Below are 17,252 nucleotides of genomic sequence, written 5' to 3'. Positions count from 1 at the left end.
GGCCGCCGCTCGCTGTCGCCGGTGCCTCCCCGGCCCATCGCCCCGCGGCCCCCGGCGCTGCGGCATCGCCCGGGCCCGCCCGGGCCGCGGCCTCGCAGGCAAGTGGCGCTTCCCGGGCTGCAGGGGGAGCGGGATGCGGGGACCCTGGGCCGGCCCCGGGATGCGTGGGGAATGCGGAGAGGCCGGGGGAGCAGCTCCGGAGAGCAGCGGGGCGTGAGGGGCCCGCGGGGCGTTCCCGGGCGGCTCTCTGGCGTCACGCGTGTTTATCGTCTTTGTGGAGACTGACAGCTGCGATCGCAGCTCCTCGGGTATCCGCTTTAGGTGCTTCTATCTCCTAATTCTGTGCTACGTCAGCTAAGCTGCCTTTGCCCCCCAGTCAGTGCATTTTTTTTAAGCAGACAGGCTCTTGCAAATTCTGCAGTAGAAATGCGCGGGCTGGTATGTGGTTCGTATAATGGGGTATCTGCTGTGCTGCTCTCGTCCACCACTCCATTGGTGCTTTGGGAAGTGTTCTCCTGGCATCCCAGTTGACACAGAGGTGCTTATTTTCTGAAGTATGAGAACTATGTCGTCAGAGCTGTAGCACGAGCTTTTGTTACAAGCGCAGCTCAATGGGATGGTTGTGGTCTCTCTGCTCAATTAATTCCTTATAGTCTTCAGGTTAACGCTTATGCAGAATATAGAGGGCAGAGAAGTGCAATGCAGTTCCTCATAGATTGTAGTATATGTGGTTTTGAAGTATTCAAAGGCAATTTGAGAAGTTGTCTTTAAAATGTTAATGCTTTTTTTGTCATAAAAGATGTGATTTTTTCAAAGTTTAATTCCATGAGATTTTGCTACAAAGTGTCACTAGTTGTTAATGTAGCAGTTAAACTTAGGAACTTAAATTAGAATCCTTAGTTCTGCTAAAGCTTTACACTTTATGTGAGTTTCTTTCATCTATCTGTGAAACTTTTCGGACATTTTATTTCTTAGGAAAGCTAGGGCAATTTGGAAAAGTCATCAAAATTAATGAATGCCAACTTAAAGAACTGAATCATGCTATGGTACAGCAACATAAAAATACTGACTTACTACTCGACAACTAACTGGTGTATAAACTGTTTGAGAGCAGTCAAAGTCATATTTTTACTTATAAATTTATGTGTCTGTTGAAATATAGTGGGTTTTCTCTTTCATTAGTAATGGTGAACAGCCATGGCATTTAGTTTAGCAATTTTTGTTATAAAACTCCTAGTCTGGACTTTTAAGAACTGCTGTTTGCATTCCTGCAGTTCAGAAACTGAGAGTGCTTGTGGAGCCAGAATATTGTTGATAAATCCTCCACAGGTGTTTTAAATTCAAGTTCCCTGCTGCAGCTCAGCAGGTGAAGAGTAGGCTTATAGTAGAGCATATGTTAAGTGAGCATTTGCATTTATCCACCTGTTAGGCTGAAAGTCTCTGTTGTACAGGTGTTAAATGAAAAAATAAGCTTGAGGTCTGGCCAGAGGAAAGGGATGGGTCCAAGGGAAGGAATAGCTGTGGGAACTTGTGAGGCTGGGATGTAACAAAGGGTCCAGAAGAGTTTTCCCACTTGTCTCATTTCAATATAGTAATATTTATTATAGTAGGGGTATGAAAGCTACAGCAAGAAATCATTCTCAGTATTTTATGTACATGGACATCTTGTTGTCCATGGGTGAGCCTTTATGCTTGCCATTCTTATTTTTCCTTCAAGATAATGGTGTTTCTCAGTATCTTTCATGTACCATATTTTTTTCTGATAACTAAATGGATGCTTACTGTGATTTCAGGATTTTTTGTTTGGGTTTTCTGTGTTTATTATGAAACACTATTGACTGTGTAATGAAATGAGCTAATGGAACTGTATTGAAATAAAATATATTTAGACATGGAAAAGTCCTGATCTGGTAGTCATGCATGGGGAATACCACCCTTGTTATTTTCAGTGTATTTGCATGCTTCAGGTGTCAGGGAAAAATCAGTGCAACCATGGTGTGTGTTTAAGTAGGTTTGGCAGGAAACATGGTTAGAATATATAATTTTAGCTGAGCATCAGTGCTCTAAATAATAGAATGAAAGATAATTCCTAGTTAATTTTCAATGAAACCTGCTTTCTTAAACCAGGTGTCAGCATATGGCTTCTATTTTTATGAGTTTTATCAGTTCATAGAATGTAGTGGGAGCACTGATGATTGTTGTTCAATTCTGGGTGCAGATTACTGCAGCTATGCAAAATCAGAGGAAAGGTGCATTTCTAGTGGCTTGCAGAAAAAGGGAAATTCTCTGTCAAAGAAGTAGGGAAGTTGTTTGTAAATCAGTGTTACTTACCAAAACTGGGAGGGGAGGAAGCCCTCTGTCTACATTAGTGGCATTTGTTTGTGCTAGCTTATCCTGGTAAATGGAGCAAAATGGCTTTTATTTGTCTTCACTATCTAAACAAGCAAAAAAAGTCAAATTCTTGAAAATTGAAAATCTTTGAAATGTCATTTGTGTGGGCTCAGACTTTGGTCCCTGAATTTCAAGATTTATATGCAGTTTGATGGAGTGGATTATTGGTTCTGCCTTTTTGGTTTTCAGTAGGAGCTCTTGGTGCTATTTAGTGTAATTTTATTGTTCGGTGAGAACTGAGTAAAGTAAATTTATTATTGTGCTATTAATGTTTTGGAGGTAGTGATCATGAGGAATTTTCTTACCCTTACTCTGCTAATTTCATTTCACCTGCATTTGCTTCATTTTAAGTGTCACGGCTTAAATTTTACTGTGCTGGATGCTCTCCAAGTAAGAGCAGTGGTGTTGCCCTACGAATATTACAGCTCTCTTGCAGCTCAGGAGTGTGTAAATAGAAAGACCTGAATGTGAATTTTTGTGCTGATTTTTGCTTCTTACCTTCAAATGTAGGGCAGTACAGAATCTGTATGTCCCTGTTTTCTTGGCTCTCACTTGGAGCAGCAGACTATTTGAGCCCATAGCAGAGATAATTTGTTCTTGAGCTGCTCAGTTGTTCAAAAGCTGTTGTCTAAGCTTCACTGAAACCTACCATATATAACCTCTCACAAAGTCTTCCAACTAAGCAGTTTTTCCATATTTTAGTTGTTCATTTTAGCCTCGTTTTTCTTCAGTTGGTCGGTATTAGCAATTCTTAAGCAAAATAGAGCAGGGCAAGATCTGAACTTTGAGCTATTTAGTTTGCAATATAAAAATTACCTATGAAAGTGATGTAATATATTAGTGGCAAAAGGCTATAACACCAGATGGTTTTTGTGTGCCACTTATTGGGTTTAAGTAGTTTCTGAGTTGCTTTTAAAGAAATAAGTTAGTTATTATTGTAAGTTAGAGAGTTTTTTGTTTCTTTTCCTCTAAATGACGTGTATTACCGCACACTTGGAGTACGCTGTGATTAAATTCACGAAGGAAAACGTACCATTACAAGCTTACAGACAAGATGTATTTACTAAAATAGCAGTGAACCGTGGTTCTTAGTAAAGCGTGTTGTTCTTGCAGCCGAGGCTGGGAGCGTGGAGGATGGAGGCGGAGGAGAGCGGAGCGCAGCCCCCGGGCGAGGCGGCGCAGCCCGGCCGTGCCGGCCCGCAGCTCACCGACGGCGCCCGCCTGCAGCGCTTCCTCTGCTTCGGCTCCGAGGGCGCCGCCTACCACGCCAAGGAGCCGAAGCTGGGCTTTGAGAACGCAGAAGCTTTGCTGAGGCTGATCGAAGAGGGCAGAGGCTGCGAAGTTGTTGAAGAAATAAAAGCGTTTAGTCAAGAGGGCAGAGCAGCAAAACAGGAGCCCCTGCTGTTTGCCCTCGCAGTTTGCTCGCAGTGCTCTGATGCCAAAACAAAGCAAGCGGCGTTTAAAGCTGTCCCCGAGGTGTGTTGCATACCAACCCATCTCTTTACTTTCATCCAGTTTAAAAAAGATCTGAAGGAGGGCATGAAATGTGGCATGTGGGGCCGTGCTCTGAGGAAAGCTGTTGCAGATTGGTACAATGGAAAGAATGGCATGGCTCTTGCTTTAGCAGTTACAAAATATAAGCAAAGAAGTGGTTGGTCTCATAAAGATCTTCTGAGGTTGTCCCACCTAAAACCTGCCAGTGAAGGTAATAAATTTTTATTTACCTGAAAATATTGTGTTTTAAACATTTTATATTTACTGTGGAAGTATTTTGGAAACCCAAGTGCCATTGTAGATGTATTCTTAATGAGGATATCCTGTAAGTTGTGTCTTTAAAATGATGTGGGTGATCATCTAAAAAACCAGACCTGTTTATCTTCAAGGTAAACTGGGTTTGTTCCTTCTTTTCTTCCATGTGCCAAGAGAAGACAAAATAACACCCTCATTTTGTTTCTATTTGCATAAAATAACACTTTTTTTGTTATGTGGGAAGATCTGTTGACTTCAAATCTTAAAATAATAGAATGGTTTGGATTGGGAGGGATCGTAAAGATGATCCAGTTTCCAACCCTCCTGCCATGAGCAGGGACACCTTCCTCTAGCCCAGGCTGCTCAGAGCTCCATCCAGCCTGGCCTTGAGCACTTCCAGGGATGGGGCAGCCACAGCATCTCTGGGCAATGCAGCTCCTTACTTCTAAGGAGATGAATACAGTAATTAAAAGTACTGCTCTAAATGGTGTATGCTTGACCTTTTCAATGGGTGTTTGGCAGGTCTGAGAATGAAACCTGCTAATTCGTTTGCATGCTAGAATGATGAATTCCAGTATACAGATGGTAATCCTGCTTGAGAAATGGTTTTCTTTTCCATCAGGAATTGCTATAGTCACTAAGTATATTACCAAGGGGTGGAAAGATGTCCAAGAAGCTTATAAAGAGAAAGCAGTTTCTGCTGAGACTGAAAAACTCTTGAAGTATCTGGAGGCTGTGGAGAAAGTAAAACGCACAAAAGATGAATTGGAAGTTATTCATTTGATAGAGGAATATGGTCTAGTTAGAGAGCATCTCCTGACAAACCATCTGAAATCTAAAGAGGTAGGTAAACTTCCTTAGCTGAGTTCTCCATAGAAGTATGAATTCTCTACAGTGAGTAATGCTGTTCAGAGTCTAAGTCTAGATTTCTTTTAAAAATAGCCCTTACCCTGTTTTTTAAGTTGTTTACCCAAATAGTTAATTTAAAATAATTAACATCTTAGTATAATTTGTACATGTATTTTAAAATATACTTACTCAATGTACAGATAACAGTTCTTGTACTTTGAGAATCTCATCTTTCTGTGTTTCCCTTTTCTTTCATCATAGGTTTGGAAGGCATTACTCAAGGAGATGCCTATTTCTGTATTGTTGAGAAATTTAGGAAAGCTGACAGCAAATTCAGTGCTTGAACCACGTGGTTCAGAAGTGGCAATAGTATGTGAAAAACTGAGAAATGAGAAACTGCTAAAAAAGGTAAGAACTGTGTAATCAGTGCCAGCCTCTGTGGATTTAAATTTTTAATGTTTAGTGTATTCTATTTAAAAACTGCAGTTTAATGCCTGCAACTTTATTTTAAAACTTCTGTTTATAATTTCTCATTTGATTCCCCGCCTGCTTTCTGAAATATTTTGATAAAATAAGTGCATTTGCTATTGGATCTTCTCTTAAATGAGGGCTGTGGCAAGCTTTGCTAATTGGGTTCATCAATATCTTCTGAGTCTTGTAATTTTTAAGTGAGTTAAGAAAATAGCACAGCAGCCAAGGGGAAAAACAGGATGGGCAAGGAGACTTTCCTCTTTTCTGATTGCTTTATTGTCCATCAAAGGGGTAGGAAAGTAAGAGGGAAAAGAGGGTTTCCCAAAGAGAGAATAAAATTTTCAGGGATTTAGTCAAAGGTAGAGAGGACAAGTGTGTTGAGCAGCAGTTTTGTGAGCTGGGAAAATGAAAATCGGGACACTGAAATTCTTCAGCACCAGAGCTGAATTTAGCACAACAACAAAAGTCGTTTTTTTCCCCATCCTACTGCAATTCCTTTTCTGGGGAAGGGAGAGCAAAGATCATGGTGCAATACCTTGATGGAAGATAGACCATGCACAGGCATTCAGATTTACTGAGTTTTGATGCTGGCAGTGATTAAGGACTGAAACATCCCTTTTGGATAAAGATAACAAAATGCTGATAAGGTTATGTAAGTTAAGTTCATATATGGAAAGCAAAAAAAAAAAAAAATTGTTTGGAGCATGAAAAAAATGAATGCTATGTTCTAAAAATAATTTCTTGTTGAGTGTTAGTGTATCTTGTATAAAGCTAGTTTTAAGCTGGTTCTTTTCCTTGCTCAGCTTCTTTCTCTTCAGCTGGGCAGGGACTTTCCTTTACTGTAGGCCTGTGATGGAAAATAGCACTGGACAATCACAGAGCTGCAAAATTTTACCAGAATTCTGGCAATGCCATCCCATTTGGTGTTAATTAGAGGATTTTTGAGAGGGAGCGAGGTCCATTATCAGTAACCCACAAGTATCAGTTCATCCAACAGCTGTGTAAAGACTGCATGAACTCTTTAGATTTAACAAATTTAAAGTAACCATATACTAAACCTGAGATTTTTTGTAGTAGCAAATTATTTTCACATTTAGTCTGTTACTTTTTTAAAGGAGGTTAAATTTTCAAAAGTCCCTTTTTTTCATTTCTGCCTGTAGGGTAGAATACATCCCTTCCATATTTTGGTTGCGTTAGAAACCTATAAAGCTGGACATGGAAACAGAGGGAAGCTTTGGTGGCGTCCTGATGAAGACATTTTAGAAGCTTTAGATGCCTCATTTTACAAAGCTTTCAAGGTAATAATAGTTCTCAAATTTGTTAAGCTTTTTAAGAGTTCTGTGTTTTCTGAAAGCTTATGAAGAACATTTCCTGGGGTGGGTAACAATCTGAAACTTTGGCAGCAGCACTGTCCTCATGTTACCCAGAAAGAGGAATAAATGCCCTCTTTAGGAGTGAAAGCAGAAGAAGAAATTAATATATAAATTATGTGTACCTGTTATATTTTTGTCTTTTATTCTTTCAGGCAGTGGAACCAACAGGAAAACGCATTGTAATTGCAGTTGATGTTAGTGCATCAATGACACAAAAGGTTTTGGGCAGTGTGCTCAATGCCAGCACAGTTGCAGCAGTAATGTGTATGGTGAGGCTTTCAGTTTCTTATTTATAACTGTTTTCAGCTTGAATTGCGTTTTTGATAGAAAGGTGCTTTAAAGTTGGTTAAAAATCAAGAGAAAAATTACTTATAATATTTTTTTGGGTACAGAAGGTGTGACCTTGTACCTCATTGCTGAAAGCTACTAGCAACCACATTCAGAAACATCAGTGTGAAGAAGTTGATTTCTGTTGTAAATCAAAGTAGTCAGGGCAGCTTTTTCACTTATGTTAGCCACAATAAAATGGCTTACTATAAGTAAAAAAATGGTAACTTTATCTTGCACATTTTAATTTTTTCAAAAACATTCATAGACAAATACGGATTAGATTAAGAAATATTGGCGTAATTCTTATGTCTGTTTGAGTTGTCAATGTGGCCTTTATTCACAATCACTTTCCCCTCAGTTTAATATTCTAAAGCTTCTTGTGTTGTATTCTTTCATTGTAGAGGAGTTGAACTTTTGTTGGCCCTTAAAAAAGGTCAAGGTTTTACGTCAGAGGGAAGGGAAGAAAAATGGAAGTATCTTTTGTTACTGTAATTAGAGCAGTTGTTCAGCTCTTTTTGCAGTGTTTATTTGCAGAATTTAACAGAATATTTAAAGTGTAGAATGAACCATTACTGTTTATGAGCAGCCATGATGACTTAAATACACAAGCATTTGTCATGCTGTGTGTTGGTAGGGAATGGCTCAGTTCAGACATTAAAAATTCAGAGTAATGTAACTGAATTATTTTCACTCTTTTCTCACTTTCTCAGGTTGTAGCACGGACTGAGAAGGATTCCCAAATTGTTGCCTTTTCACATGAAATGGTCCCATGTCCAGTGACGGCTGACATGACCTTACCTCAAGTTTTAGTGAAAATGTATGAAGTATGTAAAAAAAAAAAGTCTCAGCATTACATTGTATTTTTTTTGTAATCAATCCTACTACCTTGTTTAATCTGTATATCTCTAGTACAAGATTGGATTTGTTTTGGTGCACTTTATTTAGAGAAAGCCCAGCAAATGTCATTATTTCATTTGCTGGATATTAAACATTGCAATTTAGAACATCAGTGCTATGTCACAATGAGCTAGCTTGAAAAGAATATTAAAAAAAAATCAAACAAAAAAAATCCTGGACGAACATATGAAATGAACAGGTTTAACAAAAAAGCCTCTTGCGTAGTAACACATTGTAAACCATAAAACTTACATCAAAAGTAATTTTTCCATGGTTTGGTAATTTCTGTATTAATGTGTTCCATGTATATTTATTTTTTTCTCTATAAGATTCCAGTGGGTACCACTGATTGTTCCCTTCCAATGATATGGGCTCAAAAAACTCAGACAGCTGCTGATGTCTTCATTATATTTACTGATAACGAGACCTTTGCTGGGAATACTCCTCCTGCAATGGCCCTTAGAGAGTACAGAGAGGTAAATATGCTTGTGACTGTTTATGATTAATAAATACTGTACAAAATAAGTAACAGCTCTAAAAATCTTTTAGAGATTGGACTAGTTGTGGCTTTCTTCAGTAAATAATTATATATTGTTACAAACTTATCAGTCCTGCACTTAGGCATAATTAGTACACGTACTAATTTTGCATATTTAAAACCACGGAATTGCTAAAGGGATTTGTAATTAGCCTGCCCTGCTTGGTGTGCTCCAATGTTCATGAAATTTTGTTACTCAGGGACTGCATGAGTTCCTACATCCTATATATAATTCACAGTGTAAGTTTTTATAGTTGTTAGAGAATGATGTTTGACTCTCAGAACTAAATTCACCTTTGATGTCTGCAGTAGATGTCAAAATGTTTCAATGAAGTGATGAGGACAAGTGTCAAGAGGATAAGGAGACAGTATCTTGGAAGCAAGCCCATTGTGTTTTAAAGAGACTGCTCTGAGCTGTACAGCTTCATAATTTTACAATAAACAAAGAAAAATACCTTCTCCAAGCACATTGCTATTGGAGACCCTTATTTGTTCAGCAAACGATCCTTTATGCTTTAAATAAACTATTTTTTAAACTAGCAAAAATGTGTTTGTCAGGCACGGGTGTAGGGACTTTAATCATTCCATAGTTTCCACCCTGTTGAAATGAATCCCAAAAGTCTTTAATTTGGTTTCCTTAGGTGAGGTTAGCTGCCATTCCAGTGTTGGCAGGCATCCTGCAGTTCTGATTCTGGCGTTCCTCATTTCTGTCAGTACAGCTCTTCAGACAGTGGCTTATGCAAGTGAGATTTGGCCCTCTGGCATATTTAAGTTACTGCATGTGTGCACACATTTTACTCTAGATGTGTTTTCTGATAGTTTTTGCTGTCCTTCCTGTAGAAAATGGGTATTCCTGCCAAGCTGGTTGTTTGTGGAATGACCTCCCACGGCTTTACGATCGCAGACCCAGATGACAGAGGCATGTTGGATATCTGCGGCTTCGACACCGGAGCTTTGGATGTCCTTCGAAACTTCATCTTGGATTTGATTTAAGGTTTTTAGGCATCTGCTCTTCCCAGTGGGTCCATTGCTGGCAACAGACTTCACCCTGGGAACTCCCAGCCAAATATACTTTATTAGCTCATGGCATATTGTATACATATCAGAATGTTACGGGAGGTGGTGGCACTTCAAGCATCTCTGACTAGAGCTTCTTACTAAGGTGTTTGTAAGGTTGAACAGAACTTCAGTCTCATGCAAATCAGAGAAACTCAGTGCTGGCATCTCTGGTGTCAAACTGTCAGTAGCCAGTGATCCCCCTGCCATTGGAGGTGGCAGCTACGTGTCACCGCTGTCACCCTGGGACTTGGTGCCATACAGCAGCACACTGCACAGTTGGACACTCCTGGTAATGGCTGGCAGTGCAGTCACATCACCCTTCAGAGTCCTGCAGCACAGCTGGCAGCCCTGCTCCATGCTCCTTCAGAAAGGCATCTCCACTCCTCAGCCACCTTCCTTGTGTCCAGCACACTCCTTTTCCCAAGGCGGTTGGTTTCTTCCTATACATGCACTCAAAACTCTGATTGGACTTCATTCCCTGACCAGCCTGGGCTCTGTGTGAGCTGGAGCTCCAAAGAGCGTCATCCCTCATGTGATAACCAGAGGAAGTGTGCTCTGAGTCCTGTAGGCCAGCCCCAGCCACTCTGGATCTGTCCCAGGGGTAAACAGGACCCCGTGTTATGGTGGGATGATGGTAGGACCACAGTGTACTTTACAAACCTTTGGTCCCCAAGCCTCACCAAAGTCTTCCTGGCTAGCCTGGCCTGCACCACATGAGTCACCCCATCCCTGTTGTCCTCAAGCTCCACAGCATCCACTGCCTTAAGGAGAAGGGTAGTTTTGCCTGGGCCCAAGGAAGACACCACCACAGCAAACACTTTGTGTCAGCATGCTGGACCCTGCTCTTGCTCTCCACCAGTGCTGGAGTCAGCCCAGACACCAGCTTGGCCACATCCAGCTCCTCAGCAGGGTAAGTGAAGAGAGCCACAGTGTTGTCCAGCTCCTCATGGACTTTGGAGTTCTTGTGCTGCAGGTTCCCCTGCTGCAGCAGCAGCCCAGCACCTGCTGAGGACATGCTGCCTTCATCAGCCACAGGAGCAGGGTTGTACTGCAGGATGGCCAGCTTCCTGTCCCCCAGGACTTCAGCAGCTGAGACCAGTTGGGCCAGGAGGCAGGTGGATCACCTCCAGAGCCCTGAGCACCACCTTGGAGTCATTGAGGAGGGTGTAGAGAAAGCTGAAGAGTCCCAGAGACCAGACCTTGGTCTTTTAGGACTGAGAAAGTCCCTTACAAACAATCCTGAATGAAAAGTGGTCCAGGAAGGCTGGAGATTCTTCAAGGATCTTAAAGATGCAGGAACAGGCTGCTGAAAGATGAGCCACTGGGGAAGAAGACTGGCCTGGTTGAACAGGGAGCTGTCACTGGAACTCAGGGAAAAAAGACCTTTGGAAGAAGGGGCAGGATGCTCTTGAGGACTACGAGGATGTTGTTAGGTTATGTAGGAAGGTTGGAAAAATGAAACCCCAGCTAGAAATTAATTTGGCCACTGCTGAAATAGATCACAAAAAGGGTTTTTACAAATACATCGGCAACAAAAGGAGAGCCAAGGAAAGAATCTCCATCCTTTATTGCATGTGAGGGGAAGCATTGCCACAAAGGATGGGAAAAAGGCTGGGATACTTGACGCCTTCTTTGCCTCAGTCTTTAATAGTCAGACCAGCTGTCCTTGGGAAGACAGAGACAAGGAACAAAATGAGGTCCCTGTAATTCAGGAGGAAACAGTGACCTACTGCTACGCTTAAGTGTTCAAAGGTCCCTGGGGTCTGATGGAATCCACCCAAGCTGCTCTCCACCATTTATCATCAATCCTGGCTAACCAGGGAGGTCTCAAGATGACTGGAGGTTGGCCAGTGGGGCACCCACTGAGCAGAAGGGCTGGAAAGAGGATCCAGGAAGCCACAGTCAGCCTGACCTCAGTGCCAGGGAAAGTTATGGAACAGATCATGTGGAACACACAGCACGAGCAGGACAGCCAGGGATCAGGCCCAGCCAGCATGGCTTTATGAAAGGCAGGTTCTGCCTGACCAACCTGATCTGCTGTGAATGGAGACTTCCCTAGTGAATGAGGTAGAGGCTGTGGATGTGGTCTGCTTGGGCTTCAGCAAAGTCTTGGACACTGTTTCTCTCCTGTCTGAGAAGACAGGAGCCTGTGGCTTGGACAGGTGCACTGTTTGCTGGCTAGAAAACTGGCTGGATGGCTGGCACGGAGAGTGGTGGTGGCTGAGTCACATCCTGCTGCTGGCTGGCCACCAGTGGTGCTCCCCAGGGCTCCCTGTTGGGGCCAGTCCTGTTCAGTGTCTTTGTGGCTGATTTGGACAAGGGGATAGAGGCCACCCTCAGCCAGTTTGCAGGTGACACCAGGTTGAGTTGATCTGTGGGCAGGAAGGCTCTGCAGAGGGATCTGGACAGGCTGGGTCCATGGATTGAGGCCAGGTGCTGGGTCCTGCCTTTGGTCACAACAATCCCATGTAATGCTCCAGGCTGGGGCAGAGTGGCTGGGAAGCTGCCCCGTGGAAAAGAACCTGGGGATGCTGGTCAAGAGTGGCTGAACAAGAGCCAGCTGTGCCCAGGTGGGTGAGAAGGCCAAGGGCATCCTGGCTTGGATCAGAAAGAGTGGCAGCAGGACCAGGGAAGGGCTTGTTCCTCTTGGCACTGGTGAGGCTGAACCTCAAATCCCGTCTGCAGCCAAGAATTGGAACAGGCTGCCAAGGGAGGTGGTGGAATCATCATCCCTGGAAGTGTTCCAAAAGCACGTGGATCTGGTGCTTAGGGACATGGCTCTGTGGTGTGGCAGTGTTGCGTTGATGGTTGGACTTGATCTTAAGAGCTCTTTTCCAACCCTCATGATTTTGTAATTTTTATTAACTTTTTGTGAAGGAAAAACAAGAAAAGCAGATGAGGAATCTCTTTTTTTATTTTTCCTGTTGCACACAATTTAGAATAACAGTGAGAAGTTTGCTGAAAGTGGTTACAGGGTTACATAGTATATAATTTAATTTCATTTATAATAGACTATAAATATGGAGAGATTTTTAATTTCCCCCATTGCTGTGGAATGCTTATTTGGAATAATAAATTCATTAATTACTTTTAGAATGGAGCTGGAAACAAATGGGCTTAGTATTTTTAATAATGGCAGTTTACCAGCAGCTTCACTGAGAGGAACTTTTCTTTGGGCTTTTTTAAATCTTCAAATTTTAAGTGTTAGTAATGTTCAGTGGTTTCCATGGCTATGGTTCAAATCTACAAAAGAAGTTTTTTCTGGTATGTATTGAGACCATGTGACTGTGATACAGTGTAAAAGTTACCCAGGGACATTTTATACTGCTAAAACTGAAAGTGCAAGAGCTCATGCTGATCTTTTTCTCTCTGGATTATCATCTGGGTTTTCAGGAGGAAATCTCTCTTTAGATAAATTGAGGGGCAGTTTCTGCACAATATCGTTTCAGAAGCACTAGTTTAGGATTAAAAATGCTTTACAGGAAGTTCTAAAAACTGTTTTTAGTAGAAAAAGACCTTGGAAATGACTGGGATGTCACATTCAGTCCTTGTCACAACTTCCAGAAGCATCAGCACACCTTCAGTGAGCAAGATTAACAAGTGCATGTGTCTTGGCCTACGCAGCAAAGCTGAGTGGGAACAACCAGAAACAAAAAGCTACTTTTTTTTTTTTTTTAAAGAATGTATTCAATGACTCAGAAACAATCTTCCTAACAGGAGAGTATTTCATTTTTTAAAATCTTTTTGTAGATCAGTGTTACTTCTGATTTCATAAATTAATTCAAGCTAACATATTTCAAAACTACCTCCAGTTTATAGTGACCAATTCTTAAAAACTTTTATGGACTGTACAGTTGCCTCCTTCATGTTCACAAAATCGTGTTTAGGAAGTGATTGAAACTGGATTCTTTATTTTTAATTTTTTATTTTTAGTCTGATAGTAAGAGTGTGACAAGGAGAAAGCCAGTGAGTATTCTACAACTTTGGAACAGAAATTGATAGCAATTTGTGTGTATATGTATTTAATTCTGTGTTTTCTATCTGTGTGTATAGGGGGGAAGTTAAAAGATCTCATTAGTAGATCAATCTTACAAGATTTGAAAGGTTTTTAGTGATGCTTTTACAACTTCCTCTAAAACATGTATTTCAGCCTCTTTTATGCTAATGCAGACTGTTTTAAACAGCAAATTTGATGTTAATTTGAAAATAATTATGAGTTATAAAAATATCATGTTTACCCATAGTGGTAAATGACACATAAGACCATATTTTTCTGCCTAAAACCCAAGCTTTTAAATGTAAAATGGAAGTTCCTACTATACTTTTGGTACTTGTAACACTTTTCATTATGCCTCATTCCTATTGATTATAAATTCAAAGCTTGCATTCTGTAGCCAGGATATCTCTTTTGGTGCTAAAATAGGATGTTACGTGTTTCTGAAGGTATTCTGCTACTTCCTTACACTCTCCCTTAATGCATAATGAATCCAGTGAGGGAAGCCTTTCCTGACATAAAGCAGGGCTAACAGAACTGCTGGGTAGTGTTGCCTTCCAGCCAGCATGAATGTAAGTCACTCCTGAATTCTCACTGCTCTCACAGAATGCTTGGAGACACAGGACTGCCACCAGCTCTCAGGTGAGTTCTAGAACAAACCAAGTGTTCCTACAAAAGCTAAAGCATAGCACTTTGGGCTTGGCAAAAAGAAAACCAGCCATCTCTCGTGAAAAATTATCATTTTTAGCATCCAAACAAAACATCATGATTATTGGTGTTTTGTTTGGATGCTAACAAAACACCAATATTCATTTGCTCAATACATATTAATAATTATTTCCAGTAAATGCACTGATGTTTTGGGATTTGGTTTGGTAGTAATGCATTTTAAATGACACAATAGTCAAACACCTGATAGGGTGTTTCCTTCTAAGCTAGAGATGTCAAAAATAACTGGTAGATGAGTATCTTTTGCAAGTACTTATTCTTATTTGCAGTAGTATTTGTGAAGTAATAAGAAATATTTTGGACTAAATATAAAATGAAAACTTAAAACAGGTGTTTCAAGTAACTTTCAAGTAAATTTATTGCAAATGAAAATTAGAGTAGTTACTAACAGATTGAATGTATGGTTATAGTGGTGTTGCATCTTTGGAAGCAGTCCAGTTTAAAATGCAGTTCCTTGAACTAGAGTGTGGAGGTAAAGATGAACTTTTCAGTAGGAGTGATAGAAATTGTAGATCCCTGTATCTGTTGACACTGGATAGCTGTGCCCAGTGATAAAAGGTAGTCATGCCTGCTGGGGTACAGAATGTGCTCCTAAACATTTATAGTAACTCTGGACTAAAAACCTGGTCAGTGGTTTATGTGATGTAAAGCCAGCACTGATCAGTCCACATTGCCACCTGCCCCTCCTTCAAGATTTGCACAGAGAGGGGAAACTGAAGTAAATGCTGACAGCTGAAATTTTGTAGTATGTGGACCTTTCTTTCTGGGAGTTTCTTTCTGGTTTTGCTATTCTCTTCTATTAAGGGGCATAGAGGAATGATGCTGCATATTCCTTGTCCATAGACTGGATCTTTTTTATCTTCCCATACACTGAATTTTAGGGGACAGCATGACTCACTTGCCATAACATGCATTTGGCCCATTTCTAGTCTTTAGTTATTAAACTGGTAATTTCCAAAACAACTCTAGACGTGTAAAGAGGCAGTAATTACTGTAATGCTTGAAAAAGAATAAAAAAGTGAGCTAAGACAAAATTGCTACTCTTAAGCTTTAGTTCAGTGTACAATAAACAACCTATCCTTTCACCAAAAAGGAGACTTTCAAATTAGTAGTGGTCTTTGCATTGGAGGAATACTGACTGCAAGAGCAGAAAAGGGGCTACAGTTGTGCACTGCAGTTTATCAGTAAGCATTGAGCAGGGACAAGTTTAAAGCTAGTTAATTTTATTCAAAATGGTGAATGAAAAAAGGCCTAAATGGAGAGTGCAACTGTAGACCAGGCAAATGCAGTTTCCTGATACCTAGCAGTTAACGGGTTTCAGTTTGACTGCCATTTCTCTGTGACCCCCTTGACAATTCTGGAGCAGTAGACTGTTGTGATGAACAGTGTCATGTGTTCAGTTTAACTTTAAGAAAGAAGAAAAGCATGTTGTGGTTGGAATCACAGCTGAAGTGAAACATTCCCCTGTGAGGAATGAATGTCCAAGGTCAGGTTTTTTCATGGAAGGGACACTGCGACGTGGAGAGGGCAGAAGGCTCTTGAGTTTTTAAAAATAATGCAGTGAGTGCATCAGCACTGTGTAGTAAATTCAATAATGACAATAATAATTTTGCCAAGAAATAGAATTTCATGTGTGGAATTTCAGACCTGGAGCAAGGCATAGGAGAGTTTGAGGTGCTTGTAGAATTAGACTGCAATCCTCTGTGATTCAAAAAGGAGAAGTCTAAAGGTAGGTGTGGTTCTGAGGTTAGCAGGGCAAGTGTAAATGCCCACTGTGTGAGGGCTGCTAATAACTGGCACTAAAACACCTTGCTGCTTAAAACCACTGTCACACCTGTTTGTCAGACATAAGTCTGAAGGGGGTTTATGTTGGTTTTTCACATTGCTCTTGTTAACTGATGCCCATGGATGGGTATGCCTTTAAAAGGCTATTCAACAAAGTCGTATTATTGGCTTAAAAACACACCAGCAGTTTGGGAAATGTATTTTAATAATGGCTCTGACTGTAAAAACGCTATGAAAATATTTGTCTGAATTGCAAATACTGCTTAACCCTGTCCTGAGCTCACAGGCACCATAACAGAAGCTTTAGTTTTGGTTTCATTTGTTTTGTTTCTTCTTTTGCTGTCCCCTTTTCTCTGTTAATGTTGGGGTTTTTCTCCATCTCCATCTTGTCACCTCAGGCCTATACTTGAATCTTTTTTCACAAGCTCTCATCCATTCCTTTTTTCTTTTATTTTTTGCCTCTATTCTTCTGCCTTCTTGCTGTCACTGAGTGTGCTTGCTTAGTTCCCTGCACCGGAACTGATGGCATAGTATTTAATGTTTCTAATAATGAATATTTTTTTCTGTTCTTTAATTATACAAATCTCTTACAAAAATCTAATTTGCTGTATCTGTCAGATTTTTGGTAAAACTCGGTGTAAAAATCAGTTACAAAAGTATACTTTATTTATTACAAAATTCCTACATCTGCCTGTGAATGGCTTTTTTTGAAAAAAGTAATGATTACAATTGGCTCTTAAAATTGGCTTTTGAAATTTAAAGTTTTTTTCTAGAATTAGTTCAGTGATTTGAAATTTTTCATTCTTTTAAACAGTATCAAGCTGCTGTCATGCAGAATTAGGAAAACATTTCAATTAATATTCTGGATAAACAGGCAGTTTCTTTGCAGTATTGACTAGAGAAAGTCTTCAAAGAATAGGCTATAGAAGTAAATCTAAGGAAATAATAATTTGTCTTTCTGCTGCTTTTAACACTTTTATTTAGTTTCTATGAAATGCCACCAGTGTCTAGGTTTTTTTGCTGTCTGCAGTGGTTTGCAGTGCACAGATATGCTGCTGTAAGCAGCTGTTCTAAAAGACTTTCTTGC

General features: G+C 40.5%; 1 protein-coding gene across 5 annotated transcripts; it reads left to right on the top strand.

The window, feature by feature from the left end:
- The first annotated feature begins 6 nt into the window (after positions 1–6).
- On the top strand, positions 7–9,757 carry RO60 (Ro60, Y RNA binding protein). Of its 5 annotated transcripts, none has more exons than XM_041479528.1 (9): positions 7–98; positions 3,505–4,096; positions 4,763–4,983; positions 5,251–5,397; positions 6,621–6,758; positions 6,986–7,102; positions 7,874–7,987; positions 8,390–8,536; positions 9,439–9,757. In XM_041479528.1, exons 2-9 carry the CDS (start codon positions 3,526–3,528, stop codon positions 9,589–9,591), a joined length of 1,608 nt encoding a protein of 535 aa, XP_041335462.1. In that variant the 5' UTR covers positions 7–98; positions 3,505–3,525; the 3' UTR covers positions 9,592–9,757. The 5 variants fall into 5 exon arrangements, 4 of the variants coding, with proteins under 4 accessions (XP_041335462.1, XP_041335464.1, XP_041335461.1 ...); XM_041479530.1 differs by having other exon boundaries at positions 7–321; XR_005956140.1 differs by lacking the exon at positions 7–98 and adding an exon at positions 372–538 and having other exon boundaries at positions 7,874–7,980; positions 9,439–9,574.
- The last annotated feature ends 7,495 nt before the right edge of the window (positions 9,758–17,252 follow it).

This window comes from Pyrgilauda ruficollis, unplaced genomic scaffold (genome assembly GCF_017590135.1).
Source record: "Pyrgilauda ruficollis isolate IOZ18807 unplaced genomic scaffold, ASM1759013v1 scaffold49, whole genome shotgun sequence".
NCBI lineage: Eukaryota > Metazoa > Chordata > Aves > Passeriformes > Passeridae > Pyrgilauda > Pyrgilauda ruficollis.
The sequence above is the reverse complement of the archived record's forward strand: the minus strand, read 5'-3'. Positions and strand labels throughout refer to the sequence as shown.

Excerpts from the sequence above, each read along its gene's own strand:
- RO60 (XM_041479527.1), top strand. The coding sequence starts at position 455 with ATGGGGTATCTGCTGTGCTGCTCTCGTCCACCACTCCATTGGTGCTTT. Across the intron at positions 6,759-6,985 it reads CATTTTACAAAGCTTTCAAG|GCAGTGGAACCAACAGGAAA; the intron begins GTAATAATAGTT and ends TTATTCTTTCAG. Across the intron at positions 7,103-7,873 it reads TTGCAGCAGTAATGTGTATG|GTTGTAGCACGGACTGAGAA; the intron begins GTGAGGCTTTCA and ends TCACTTTCTCAG.